The following is a 12,266-nucleotide window of genomic DNA, read 5'->3' on the forward strand; positions in this document are numbered from 1 at the left end:
TCTGTTTGCTTTTTGAAGGAAATGGTAGGGTTTGCTGCTTCTTGAAGGAAATGTTAGAAGAGGCTGTTAAATCTAGTCTGTGGTTTAGGCCTCCACCTTCAGCACCTTCTAAATTTTCCACCCCCTACCCGAACAAGGGTCTGTATCCAATCCCTACTTTCATCTTTTGACTCTACCTCTTTATTTTCTATCCCCTACCCGAACCAGGGTTTGTATTCCCACCCCGCTTTTTTCTTGGTGCAGTTGGTGAGAGGCAGGGGTAGATGATGGTAGTGTGGCAATCGGCAGTTACATGTGGCATCTAGGCCTGTGGTAGCATTGTAGCAGCTAACAATAGCTAAAGCGGTGAGAGTATGATAGTATCTTAGCAGTTAGTATTGGTAGCTAGCAATTAACATTAACAGTATAGGTGAATCTAGCGTTATTGTCTTCTTCTGTTCCTCTTAGCAGGTAGCGGTTAGCACATAACATTAGCTAAATGGTAGCATCGGAACTGTATTGTCTTCTTCTGTTCTTCCTAGCGGTTAGCAGTAGCATTAGCAATAGTTAAATGGTAGCATCGGTACTGGCCACTACCTGGAGCATCTCTGGGTCAGTTGAACGTGGCGGTGCTGTTTGGATTGTGTAGGAGCAGTGTGAACTGGCACTAGGGGGGGTGACTCTGGGACGCCGGAGTTCACTGCCTAACCTCCTGGAGGTGTAGTGGGACTAAGTAGGCGAAACACTGTTGAAGGGAGGTTTCCACCTGATGACCCCCAGAGACGTGTTAGGAATCACTGCTCTTTGGCAGGTATAGAGGCAGATTAGAGCTCCAAGGTTCTTCACTGAGAATGAATCCTCTTTTTGAGCACAAGTATCTTGTGTTTAAATTAACTCACAACTAGCTTGGCTAGTGACTGTTGTGAATAGAGCAGCTGACAACATGGGAAAGACCATGTGACTGCTTGGAAAGACAGCTGACAGGAGGGAAAAGACCCCACAGGTGCTGGTATGGGCTAGCAACCCATGGCAGCAGTGGCAAGCCTTAACCTTGCTACAACCAGACTTAGCTACAACCAATATAAGGAAAATACCCCAAGAGTCAGCGAGAGCAGGGGTGGAAGATGACTCACAGGTGGATTGCATGGTAACGAACAGGATAACGGATATGACTATGCCTTGGATACATGACTCAGTGAGGGATGGGGGCACGGACCCATCTCTTAGGGCCAGAGGTAGCAGTACTCAGGTGACAGGGAAGGCAACTAAGGAGAGCAAAAGTTGTGCAGCAGAGGATAAGAAGCTTCAAGTTTGCCCATGTGGCTGGCAGAAAATAACATCAATCCGAGGCCTTAGAACTCATCAGGGAAGGAGGAAGTGTTTAGCGGTGGAAGGGCAGAGTGGCCGCATCGACCAGTATTTCTTGAGAAGTCAGTCGAATCAGTCGGATGAAGTCCAGCGACAGGTAGAAAACCACAGTTCGCAGGATATCAGTAACACTATCCCTGGAGAGGAGGAGGTACGGAGAGGGGATGCAGTTGGTGTTGAGGGCAACAGGCCAGCCAAGGAGAGAAGCATGGAGCAGAAAGCTAGAGTTAAGTGGCCGAGGGCTAATGATAGCAAAGAGTGGGAGGCAGTTGATAGAGATTTATCAGTCATATTAAGCAGGCTTAGAGGAGATGTAGTGGAGAAATTGGATAAAATTGGAGATGTGATCTACTCCTATGGTCGAGAGAGATTTGGGGTGCTTGTCAAAAGGAAAGGCGAGAGGGTGCAGGTCGGCAAGTCTAGGCGGCAAAGAGAAATAGAGAAGTTAGTAAAGGAAAGGAGGCAGTTAAGAAAGCAGTGGAGGAAGGCGACAGAAGAAGAAAGGGAGGGAATTAAGGTGTTGCAGGAGGAACTGAGAAGCAGGTTAGCAGTACTCAGAAGGGCAGAACACCTTAGGGAGAAGAGAAAGAAGAAGGAACGTGCAAGGTCAGCATTTTTTAGGAACCCCTTTAATTTTGTGAAAGGCTTGTTTAATCAAGAAAAAGGAGGGCAACTTAAGGCAACGAAATCAGAGATTGAACAGTATTTGAAGTCGACGTATTCAGATTCAAAGGAGAATAGGAACATAGGTCTTCCACCTGACATGCCACCATTAGGGGAAGTGGAGCAGGAGATGGATGTGAGCCCACCTAGGTGGAGAGAAGTGGTGGAGGTGGTTAGGCGTGCAAAGGCTTCTTCGGCCCCAGGGCCTAATGGAGTCCCCTACCGTGTCTATAAGAGTGCACCTGGCATCTTAAGGACACTATGGAGATACCTGAGAATAGTTTGGGAGAAACAAAGTATTCCAAGAGCATGGCGCAGGGCAGGAGGTGTCTTCATCCCTAAGGAGAAGGAGTCATCGGACCTTAGCCAATTTCGGATGATTTCTCTCCTAAATGTTGAGGGAAAGATTTTCTTTAGTATCGTAGCACAGAGGCTGGCTAAATACTTAGAAAGGAATGGTATGATAGATACGACAGTGCAAAAAGCAGGGATACCAGGATTTGCGGGATGCTTAGAGCATACTAGCATGATTTGGCATCAGATTCAGACAGCTAAGAGGGAGAAAAGAGACTTGAATGTTGTATTTTTAGATCTGGCTAATGCGTTTGGGTCAGTGCCACATAACCTTATTTGGAGTTCCTTTGACTACTTTAAAGTGCCGGAGATAGTTGTTAACTTGGTGAAAGCATATTTCCAAGACATCAGACTGTGTGCAAGTATCGCAGAGCTCACAACAGGCTGGCAAAGATTGGAGGTTGGTATTATGGCAGGATGTACAGTGTCCCCGCTAGCTTTCACAATGGCTATGGAGGTAATTATTAGGGCTTCCAAGTGGGTCGTAGGTGGAGAGAGACGGCAGAATGGAATGCGTCTTCCACCAATTAGGGCTTATATGGATGATATGACACTGCTAACTTCAACAGTGCCATGTACAAGGAGGTTGTTAGATAAAGTCAATCAGAATCTCAAGTGGGCTAGTATGAAGATTAAGCCTAGTAAGTCAAGGAGTATTTCAATATACAGAGGGAAAGTAAGTGATAGAAAGTTTGCTATAGATGGTGAGGAAATCCCAACAATTAGGGAGAAAGCAGTTAAGAGTCTAGGACGGTGGTACAATGTGGACCTGAATGATGTTGAACAGGTTGTGCAATTTAGAAAGGATGTTGCAGAAGGGCTGGAGAGAATAGATAAATCAGGGCTCCCAGGAAAACTGAGGTTGTGGTGCTTGCAGTTTGGCTTGTATCCTAGGTTAATGTGGCCAATGTCAGTATATGAAGTCCCATTATCTGTAGCAGAGAGAATGGAAAGGCTAGTTAGCTCTTATATTAGAAAATGGTTGGGTGCTCCCAGGTGCTTAAGCAATGTAGCTTTGTATGGGAAAGGAATGCTTCAGCTGCCAGTATCCAGTCTAACAGAGGAGTTTAAATGCACTAAGGTTAGGACAGAACTTTTATTATCTGGGAGTAAGGACATGTTAGTTAGCAATGTGGTTCCGAATCCTTCTGGGGGGAGGAAATGGAACCCAAGGGCAGCAGTGCAGGAGGCAGAGGCAGCTCTTAGGCATGCAGAAATAGTAGGAAATGTTCAATTTGGCCGGGGAGGCTTGGGGCTTGGCCCAGGCAAACCAGTGTGGAATAAAGCAGGTCTAAAGGAGAAAAGAAAGCTTGTAGTGGAACAGGTGCGTAGGCAGGAGGAGTTGTTAAGAGGGGCAAAAGCAGTTGGTCAAGCCAAACAGGGACAATGGTTGAATTGGGAAGGTGTTGAGAAGAGGAAACTTAGTTGGAGGGACCTGTGGAATATGGAGGAAGGCCGTATTAAATTTCTGATAGGGGCGACATACGATGTGTTGCCAACCCCGCAGAACCTAAGTCTCTGGGTACAGGGCGATCAATCGTGCCCACTCTGCTCAGGTACAGCAAGTTTAAAGCACATTTTGTCAGGTTGTAGAATTAGCTTATCACAAGGCCGGTATACATGGCGGCATAATCAGGTGCTGAGAAGCTTAGCCGCAGGCATTGAGGAGAGAAGGAAGCAGGTGAATTCTGGAAGTTCTAGAAAGGAGAGGTTAGATGTGCAGTTTGTTCGAGAGGGGGAGAAAAATAAAGCTGCTAAGTCAGGGAGAAAGCAGGGAGGTGGCTGCCTGGTAGGGGCTGATGATTGGCAAATGCAGGTCGACTTGGGAGGACAGCTAGTTGTGCCCCAGGAAATAGTTTATAGTAATCTGAGGCCAGACATTGTCTTATGGTCCATGAGTAAAAAGACTGTGTATTTTATTGAGTTAACAGTCCCTTGGGAAAATTCAGTGGAGGCAGCTTATGAAAGGAAGAAGACTAAGTATGCAGATTTAAAGACAGAATCTGAGCAGAGGGGATGGAAGACCAGGGTCTGTCCGGTTGAAGTGGGGTGTAGAGGTTTTGTTGCAGGGTCAGCTGTTTCACTGTTGAGGGAGCTGGGAGTGCATGGGCAAAATTTAAGAAAGACAGTGAGGGAGATGTCAGATGAGGCTGCTAGGTCTAGTCAGTGGATATGGATCAGGAGAAATAATAGTAGTTGGGGGGTGAAATAGGGACAGTGGGGGGGCAGGCAGAGGACATGCATGCCTAACCCGGCAAGAGAAGAGGTTAAAGTCTGAACAAGACACCTCTCCTCTGCTCTGCTTTCCCCGCCCCATCTTCTCGCTCTGCCAATAGGAAGAGAACCAGGAAGTTTAGATAAGGTGGGGGGTGTGGCCAGCTAGAGTCTCTCTTTGGGACCATGCGGCCTGTTCAGGTGAGTTTGCGTGGTAAGACACAGAGTTGGCTTGTTTTTTGATCTTTTTGGTTGTTTTCCTGTTTTGTCTGCTTCTTGAAGGAAATGTTAGGGTTTGTTTTCCTGCTCTGTTTGCTTTTTGAAGGAAATGGTAGGGTTTGCTGCTTCTTGAAGGAAATGTTAGAAGAGGCTGTTAAATCTAGTCTGTGGTTTAGGCCTCCACCTTCAGCACCTTCTAAATTTTCCACCCCCTACCCGAACAAGGGTCTGTATCCAATCCCTACTTTCATCTTTTGACTCTACCTCTTTATTTTCTATCCCCTACCCGAACCAGGGTTTGTATTCCCACCCCGCTTTTTTCTTGGTGCAGTTGGTGAGAGGCAGGGGTAGATGATGGTAGTGTGGCAATCGGCAGTTACATGTGGCATCTAGGCCTGTGGTAGCATTGTAGCAGCTAACAATAGCTAAAGCGGTGAGAGTATGATAGTATCTTAGCAGTTAGTATTGGTAGCTAGCAATTAACATTAACAGTATAGGTGAATCTAGCGTTATTGTCTTCTTCTGTTCCTCTTAGCAGGTAGCGGTTAGCACATAACATTAGCTAAATGGTAGCATCGGAACTGTATTGTCTTCTTCTGTTCTTCCTAGCGGTTAGCAGTAGCATTAGCAATAGTTAAATGGTAGCATCGGTACTGGCCACTACCTGGAGCATCTCTGGGTCAGTTGAACGTGGCGGTGCTGTTTGGATTGTGTAGGAGCAGTGTGAACTGGCACTAGGGGGGGTGACTCTGGGACGCCGGAGTTCACTGCCTAACCTCCTGGAGGTGTAGTGGGACTAAGTAGGCGAAACACTGTTGAAGGGAGGTTTCCACCTGATGACCCCCAGAGACGTGTTAGGAATCACTGCTCTTTGGCAGGTATAGAGGCAGATTAGAGCTCCAAGGTTCTTCACTGAGAATGAATCCTCTTTTTGAGCACAAGTATCTTGTGTTTAAATTAACTTAGGAAAATTAGCACGGATATGAAGGAAAGTGCCAAGCCGGTTCATGAATGCTCTGATCATCTCTTTTGTTGCTGCTTGTCTAAGTCTTTAAATGAGGGACTGAATGGGAACAAATCTCATTAAGACATTATGTGAGACCATGCCGCTGTCCATCTTATGCAAGCGATAGACTTGTAGATTCAGATCGCATAGAAATGCTGGTAAAATATGAATGAACGTTTCTTTAAAACCATTATCATCTACTTTGAAGACGCCATGTGAAGAACATACTGCAGCCTTATCTTAGCATAACATTAAACTCCATGAGGTCCTCATATCTTTCCATGCGGAGATTAGAATATCTTGCAGTGCATTTCATATTTCATCTCTCTTCCTAACCAGCTTGAAAAATACTATAAAAGACTTGCTGTAGTGATTCTATGACTGCTGCCTGAAATTATAAAGCAGGATTCAGGTTGAATCTCTCACAGTTGGCCTGCAGTGTGTTAGCTGAATTTCCTCCAGTGGCTGCTGATGCAGCTGCAGCCTATAAATAGGCCCACCCCAGACAGGCAGAGGGAGGGCTCTGGTTAACCCCTGAGACCCAGTCCTAATCTGACCCCAATAATAGGCAGCATCATTAGAGAGTCAGCTCAGCTGGCTGGCCAGGGAGGATACAGGACCCCTTGCGTCTGGAGAGATCTTGGCATTATCACGTCTCAGGAAAAGCATGGGACCCTGTTTTGAGCACCTTCGAACTCACCCCATTGTCAGCTACCTGTCGTGGACTTGTCTTTCGCCTGCTGGCTATTCCCCCAGCCAGCATCCACTATCTGCCACAATGCAGACAAGGGAGGGGTAGCTGACTCTCTACCACCCATGCCTGCCTTTTCATATCTCCAGATGGCCGAGTGTTGGAGAGGTTTGGTGCCTCTGTGCCTCATACGTATTGCATGGCCTGGATTCAACAAAGCAGTTGTAGCAAAGCTTTGCTTCCCCAACGGTGCTTTTCTGCAATCAAAGAGTATTCATCTCCCTCTTGCCCTCCCTCTTGTACAGCCGTTTTGGCACAGTTTGGCTCTCTTCTTCCCCTCCCACTCTCTCCCTTCTCACTGTTCTGTTCCTCCCATAGTCAGTCATTTATACCACAAACAGGTCCCCTTGTGGGGATAGGGAGACATCCACTGATGTGCGGATTCTTTCAGATTTATTACGCAGGGGTTTACGGGTCAGTCTTAATTAAGAGGTGAAATCATTAAGGAGGGATAGATAAAGAGAGGGTGCCACCGAGATGACCTGTCTGAGGCAGAAATATCCTCTTTGGTCCTTATGGCTTGCAGACAACCAGAAATCTGACACCTGCATTATCCACCAGGTTTTTCAGGCGGAGGACGGAAGCAATTGTAATGCTTGTTGGATTAGATGGATGTGAAAGAGGAGACGGCTAGAAAATGTCTCCAACTCATCTCCCTACTCCAGGGCCAGCAGAGCGCTTTTGCATCGGTTTATGAAACCTTGTAGCTTTAAATTCAAGTGTTCGGACGGACGTGGAAGTGAGCCTGTTTTGCAGGGAATTTGTAAGCCGTAGCTTAAAATAGTTTCACTTGCTCATATGTGCAAATAAGCACAGTCATGTGTTTTTTTTTCCCCCGATGCAATGATATCTTTCACTGTCACTTGGTTAGATGGAAAATAAATGGCTTTGGAATACTGATAACGCGAATGTCACAGGCAGTCTTAGGCATGCCTATTTATCTGATCTGAATTAATGATTAAAACTAATAAAATCCTTCAAACAAAGTACAAACACACAATCCCTTTTGAAGAGATAATCCACAAGTTCTTCTTTTTCAATTCTTCATTGCTTTGGTGTTTTTCCAGTGCACCTCCAGGAGATCACTTGACAATTAGACACTCTGATCTCTTTTTCTCCCAGATTGCGGTAATGATGTTTGAGCTTCTGTCTGTGGAACCCTTTGTCTTTTTCAGCTCTGCTAGTTTTTGCCGCTTGCACTCACAAGATCTATATCTGCCTTTCCAGAGTTTTCCTGGATGTTACCTACAGTAGCTTACGCAGGGTACAGTGTCAGCTGCACTTTTCAACAGACGCCTGCTACAATGATGGAAAAGCCGCCATAGTAGCAAGGTCAGTGGATTTAGTCAAGCTTAGCTCACAAACACATACAGCGGGTCAGTCCTATGGAAGGTGTGTGTCATCTCAGATCTGACCAACACCCACGTGAGGCCTTGGACAGCTACCTCCAGGCCATCATGTTAGTGCCAACTCAGAGATGTAGCTCCAACAGAAGTGATGCAGTTAGTGCAAATCTCAGAGGAAGCAATGCTAGCGCTTTTATAAAAGTCCACTGGAGAATTGCCTGTGAGCTTTAATGCCTAGTAGGTAGCTGCCTGGCTATAAAAAGATTTCCTTATTTTGCATTGTTACCTTACTCACAGCAGGCTGATTCAACACACCACCCCAGTGTCATTTTTTGCATGTGACTAAAGGCTAAATTAGACAAAACGTATTTGTCCTTTTCAATTAGTGAGCACGTTAATGAGATGTATTAACAAAGTGAGCAAATATTACCGTTAGCTGCTAGCAAGCCAAAACGTTGTCAATCCAAAACTGATGAAAGTCCTATGTGTAAAGTCACACAGTCAGTTGTTCGCAGCTACTGTTGCCCGAGGGCTAAACACATCAATGGCTGCTTTAGGTCAGCTAGAAGGTGACTGTTGATGTGCCCAGTGTGTGCAAGCCAAGACACGTGCATGCACATACACATGCAACACGCCTTGCTGGTTTTCCTGTTGCAAAAAATGCAGCTTTTGCAGCCCTTTTGCAAAGATTTTTGCTGTTGTTTTGTTGTATTCAGTGATTAATGCAGCTGGCAAAAACCCCTGGTATACAATGCCACATATGAGAGTTGGAGTATTTTAACAGTTGCTTACATCTTCCTGATGCACAAACCTAAAACTAAATTTGACTCGAATGGCTGTTCTAGTGAAAAACTTTGGATTGTTCAAAACGAACAAGCAACAAAATAATGAGCATCAATAAAAAGAAATATTTAGCTGGCTGTCTTACTCAGGTTGTTGTGCACTTAATGGCAGCAAAATATTCTGAGACTGACAGGGACATAAGCAGATGAGGTTTTAAAGACTGCAAACAGAAATGAGGAAAACCCTTTTGTGGAATGGAAATATATTTGATTTAGTCTCACAGGTGCTTGCACAAGCACTATTCCTGTGTGAAATTGAGAAATACAGAAGCAAGTGACTGGAAATGAACCATTCCAATTTCACTGACGGTTTTGTTGCGTAATTTGTCTTTATAAATGCTTGCCTCATACTGTACTAATCTGCAGTGTATATCACCTTATGTCTCCCTGACATCTCATTATTTATCCAGTAAAAATGTGCTGCCTCTAAACTTTCCATATACTGTGGGTCTCATACATCAGGAAAGTTAAGGGTGGGGTGTTCCTTTTAAGATCTGTTGAGCCATTTTCACATGGTGTTGTACAGCCACGTCAGATAGAAACATCTTTTGACTCCCTGTGGTGATGTTTCTAAAAGGTCCATTACTGTAACTACAGTGGCGGCACAAGACTGGGAGGCTGGAAAGCACAATTTTCAAACATTGCTTTGCTTTTAGAGGCTGACCTTTTCCTGTTGGCTCTCCCTTTTCTGTAGGTCTAAACAAAGCCACATCACACACCTGATCTGATATTAAAAATGAGCAAATGGCCAAAAACGCTCGAAGGTCCTTGGCATGGGTGGCAAACTTTTCTTAGCTGAATGGTGTCACAGGTCGAAAATCATACGCTCAAGTGGAGTAATGCTTTAAAGGTGCAACATGTAAGATATGGCTAGAATTTTAGTTTAAAATGTTCAAAAAATGAACTGATTATCAACGAAATGTCAAGAAATTTTTGACCTCATGGCCTGTGCTGTCTTGTGATACCGTTTCAGCTGGGAGATCTATGTGAGGGGCGAGTTTGCTGCGTTTCAGAAGCACTCAGGTTTTTTGTGATCAAATAAATCAACAAAATAAACTGTCAATGTCAAGAAAAGAAATAATCTTACACCTATTGTCCTTATTAAACAGAAAAATACAACCCTACACCTTCAAACTCAAGTTTCTCTCTTTCACCAAACTAAAACAAGTTTAATTGCTAGCATGCTGGTAATGACTGACCGGCGTCTCGCTCCCCGGATTCAGAGTGATGGCTGAACTGACGACCACCTCTGCGATGTTTCCCCGCCGTCAAACTGGCCTCCGTCGGCCTCGGAGGACCGTGTTCGGTCCCAATCCGGTCGTGTACACCGGGACGCTGCTGATCCCAGTTCCAGGCCACCAGCTGTCTGGCTAACAGCTAATGGCAGCTAGAAGCTACAACCAAAGATAACCACATCAAGAGTGTAGTGCGCAGCAGTTAGTGGTTACTCTGGTGGTTTTCTTTAAACAACCCTCGACAGGAGGCCAATTCTTACACACTGCACTTTCAAAAATATTCTTGCGAGCAAGCATCTTGACCTTTATTTTTAAATCTGTAAAAATCTCTAAAAGCCTCCTTCTTGTTGGTTACAGGTGACAAAGGTAATTTATTTCCACGCTGCTGCTTTTGGTTGTTTCAGCACTGTCGACTCCCTGTGCAGCACCACTTAGCAAACTAAGCCTGAGGCAGTTTGCTTTCTCCAGAGGCAAGAGGTTAAATGAGTTACACCACATTCACCAGGAACAACTGTTTGCTCGCATAAATACAATTTAGCTTTGTCTCTTCATGAGGCGATGTGTACATTGTACATTATATGGGCTAATCATGAAAGGCTCTGACGCTGTTTACCTCACTGAAGGGATTGGATTGGATCAGAGCGATAGCATCTTCGCCGGCAAACGGAAGAAGGATCCCTGGCCCACCAACAATTTCCTCCTTCAAAGCAGCATTAGTGGCTCCATTAAAATCCTGTCACCCTTTTTCCTTTATGGCTGTCTGTGGCTTCTGAGGAGAGGAGAAATCACAGTCATTCAAATGCTAAGTGACTTTAACACTCCTGTGAATATTACAAAGGAAAGAACTACTCCATCATCTAGCATGCGCAGGGAAAAAAAAAGATGAGACCAGTGTTTTGAATATCCTATCCCCCTACCTCTGCAGTATCTCGTCACAAGCCATTACCTCTGCAGAAAGCAGACTGCTTGACACATACAGAACACCGTACTGTGTCAGTCTTCATTAAGACTTAACCATGTGCACAAACACATCCTGGCAGCTACCTAAGAGACTGTCTCGCTGATGCCATCATGTCAGCAGGTTCTCAATCCCTTGCTTTTAGACGTTGTATGGAATGGGCCTATCATGGCTGCAAATGAATCAATGAGTTAATTGTAGGCAGGAGTGCTATCTACAGTCTCGGCCATGGGACAACAGTCTATGCGTAGGAGGAGCTCTGGGGGTGAGAAGGAAGGCCCAGTCCCATCCATCATTAGAGCAATCATCTTATTAATGCTCTCTCTTTTTGCTCCACAGGTCACAGATGGAGGAACCATCAAGCAGAAAATCTTCACCTACGATGCTATGTTTAATACCAATTACTCTCACATGGAGGACTACCGCAGGCGTGAAGACCTTGTGTACCAATCAACCGTCCGGTGAGCCTCAAAATCAATTAACTTTAATTTAAGACAAGACTGCTTACTCGTAGAGTAGGCACTGTGTTAACTACTCTGCTTCTGCTCCATTCACTTCGCAGTGCTAGTGAATTGAAACATTTGAACTTACTGTTTAATCAAAAAGCCTCTTGGTGCGGTGACAGTAAATGCACCTCGATGAACTCCCGCTCAGCGCGACACAACTTCATCCTCAGCCATCTGCTGCCGGGCAGACCAGGCCAGACCGGAGTGACCGCACGAAGGGGTCAGCGCATTATTACATGAGGACAGGAGGCACTGACGAACTCTAATCAGCAACTGTGCTCGGGATAACAAGTTCAGCGTGGAAGACTTAGCTAACATCTGGCCATGCCGGTGCGTTCGTCCCAGGTAGCGCCGCCCTGCTCAGGCGTATTATCATGGAGGTGAACATGCAGAACCCAGGCTCACCCGTCTCCAATCGCGATCCAGTGCAAGCGCAGCCCCGCTGTGTGTGCATTAACAGGTTTTTACTCAGAGAGAGCAAGAGATGGAGGAAGAGGGGGTAGTCGGACGAGGAGTCATCTGGCTCCGGTCGGCTTGATTACACGTTTAAGGCGTCGTGGGGACTGTCTTCTTTTACCCCAGGCTTCAACAATACGGCTGGCAGCTGTCTGCCCATCTCCTCATTTCTTGCTCCCTCTGCTCTGGCTCTCATCCCGCTGCAGATATCCCCGTTCGAATGTTCAGCAACACAAAGGAAGAGCCGGCCGTAAATCGCACCCACGGCTTCAGCTAAAACTGAAACGCTTCGCCCTTCGCAGCCTTTTCCGATGATCCCACTTTCGTCATCCCCTTTCATCTTTTCCCGGTTGCGTTTCTTTGATTCCG

At 45.6% G+C, this 12,266-nt stretch overlaps 1 protein-coding gene across 2 annotated transcripts in view; it reads left to right on the plus strand.

Annotated features, from left to right (window-relative positions):
- Positions 1-12,266, plus strand: part of igsf21a (immunoglobin superfamily, member 21a) — a 176,351-nt gene that overhangs the window by 89,935 nt on the left and 74,150 nt on the right. For both annotated transcript variants that reach the window (XM_041960606.1, XM_041960613.1), the window contains exon 3: positions 11,275-11,396. In XM_041960606.1, the coding sequence (XP_041816540.1) occupies positions 11,275-11,396 (122 nt within the window). The remainder of the gene's footprint in view (positions 1-11,274; positions 11,397-12,266) is intronic.

The sequence above is a fragment of the Chelmon rostratus genome, chromosome 2 (genome assembly GCF_017976325.1).
Source record: "Chelmon rostratus isolate fCheRos1 chromosome 2, fCheRos1.pri, whole genome shotgun sequence".
Lineage (NCBI taxonomy): Eukaryota > Metazoa > Chordata > Actinopteri > Chaetodontiformes > Chaetodontidae > Chelmon > Chelmon rostratus.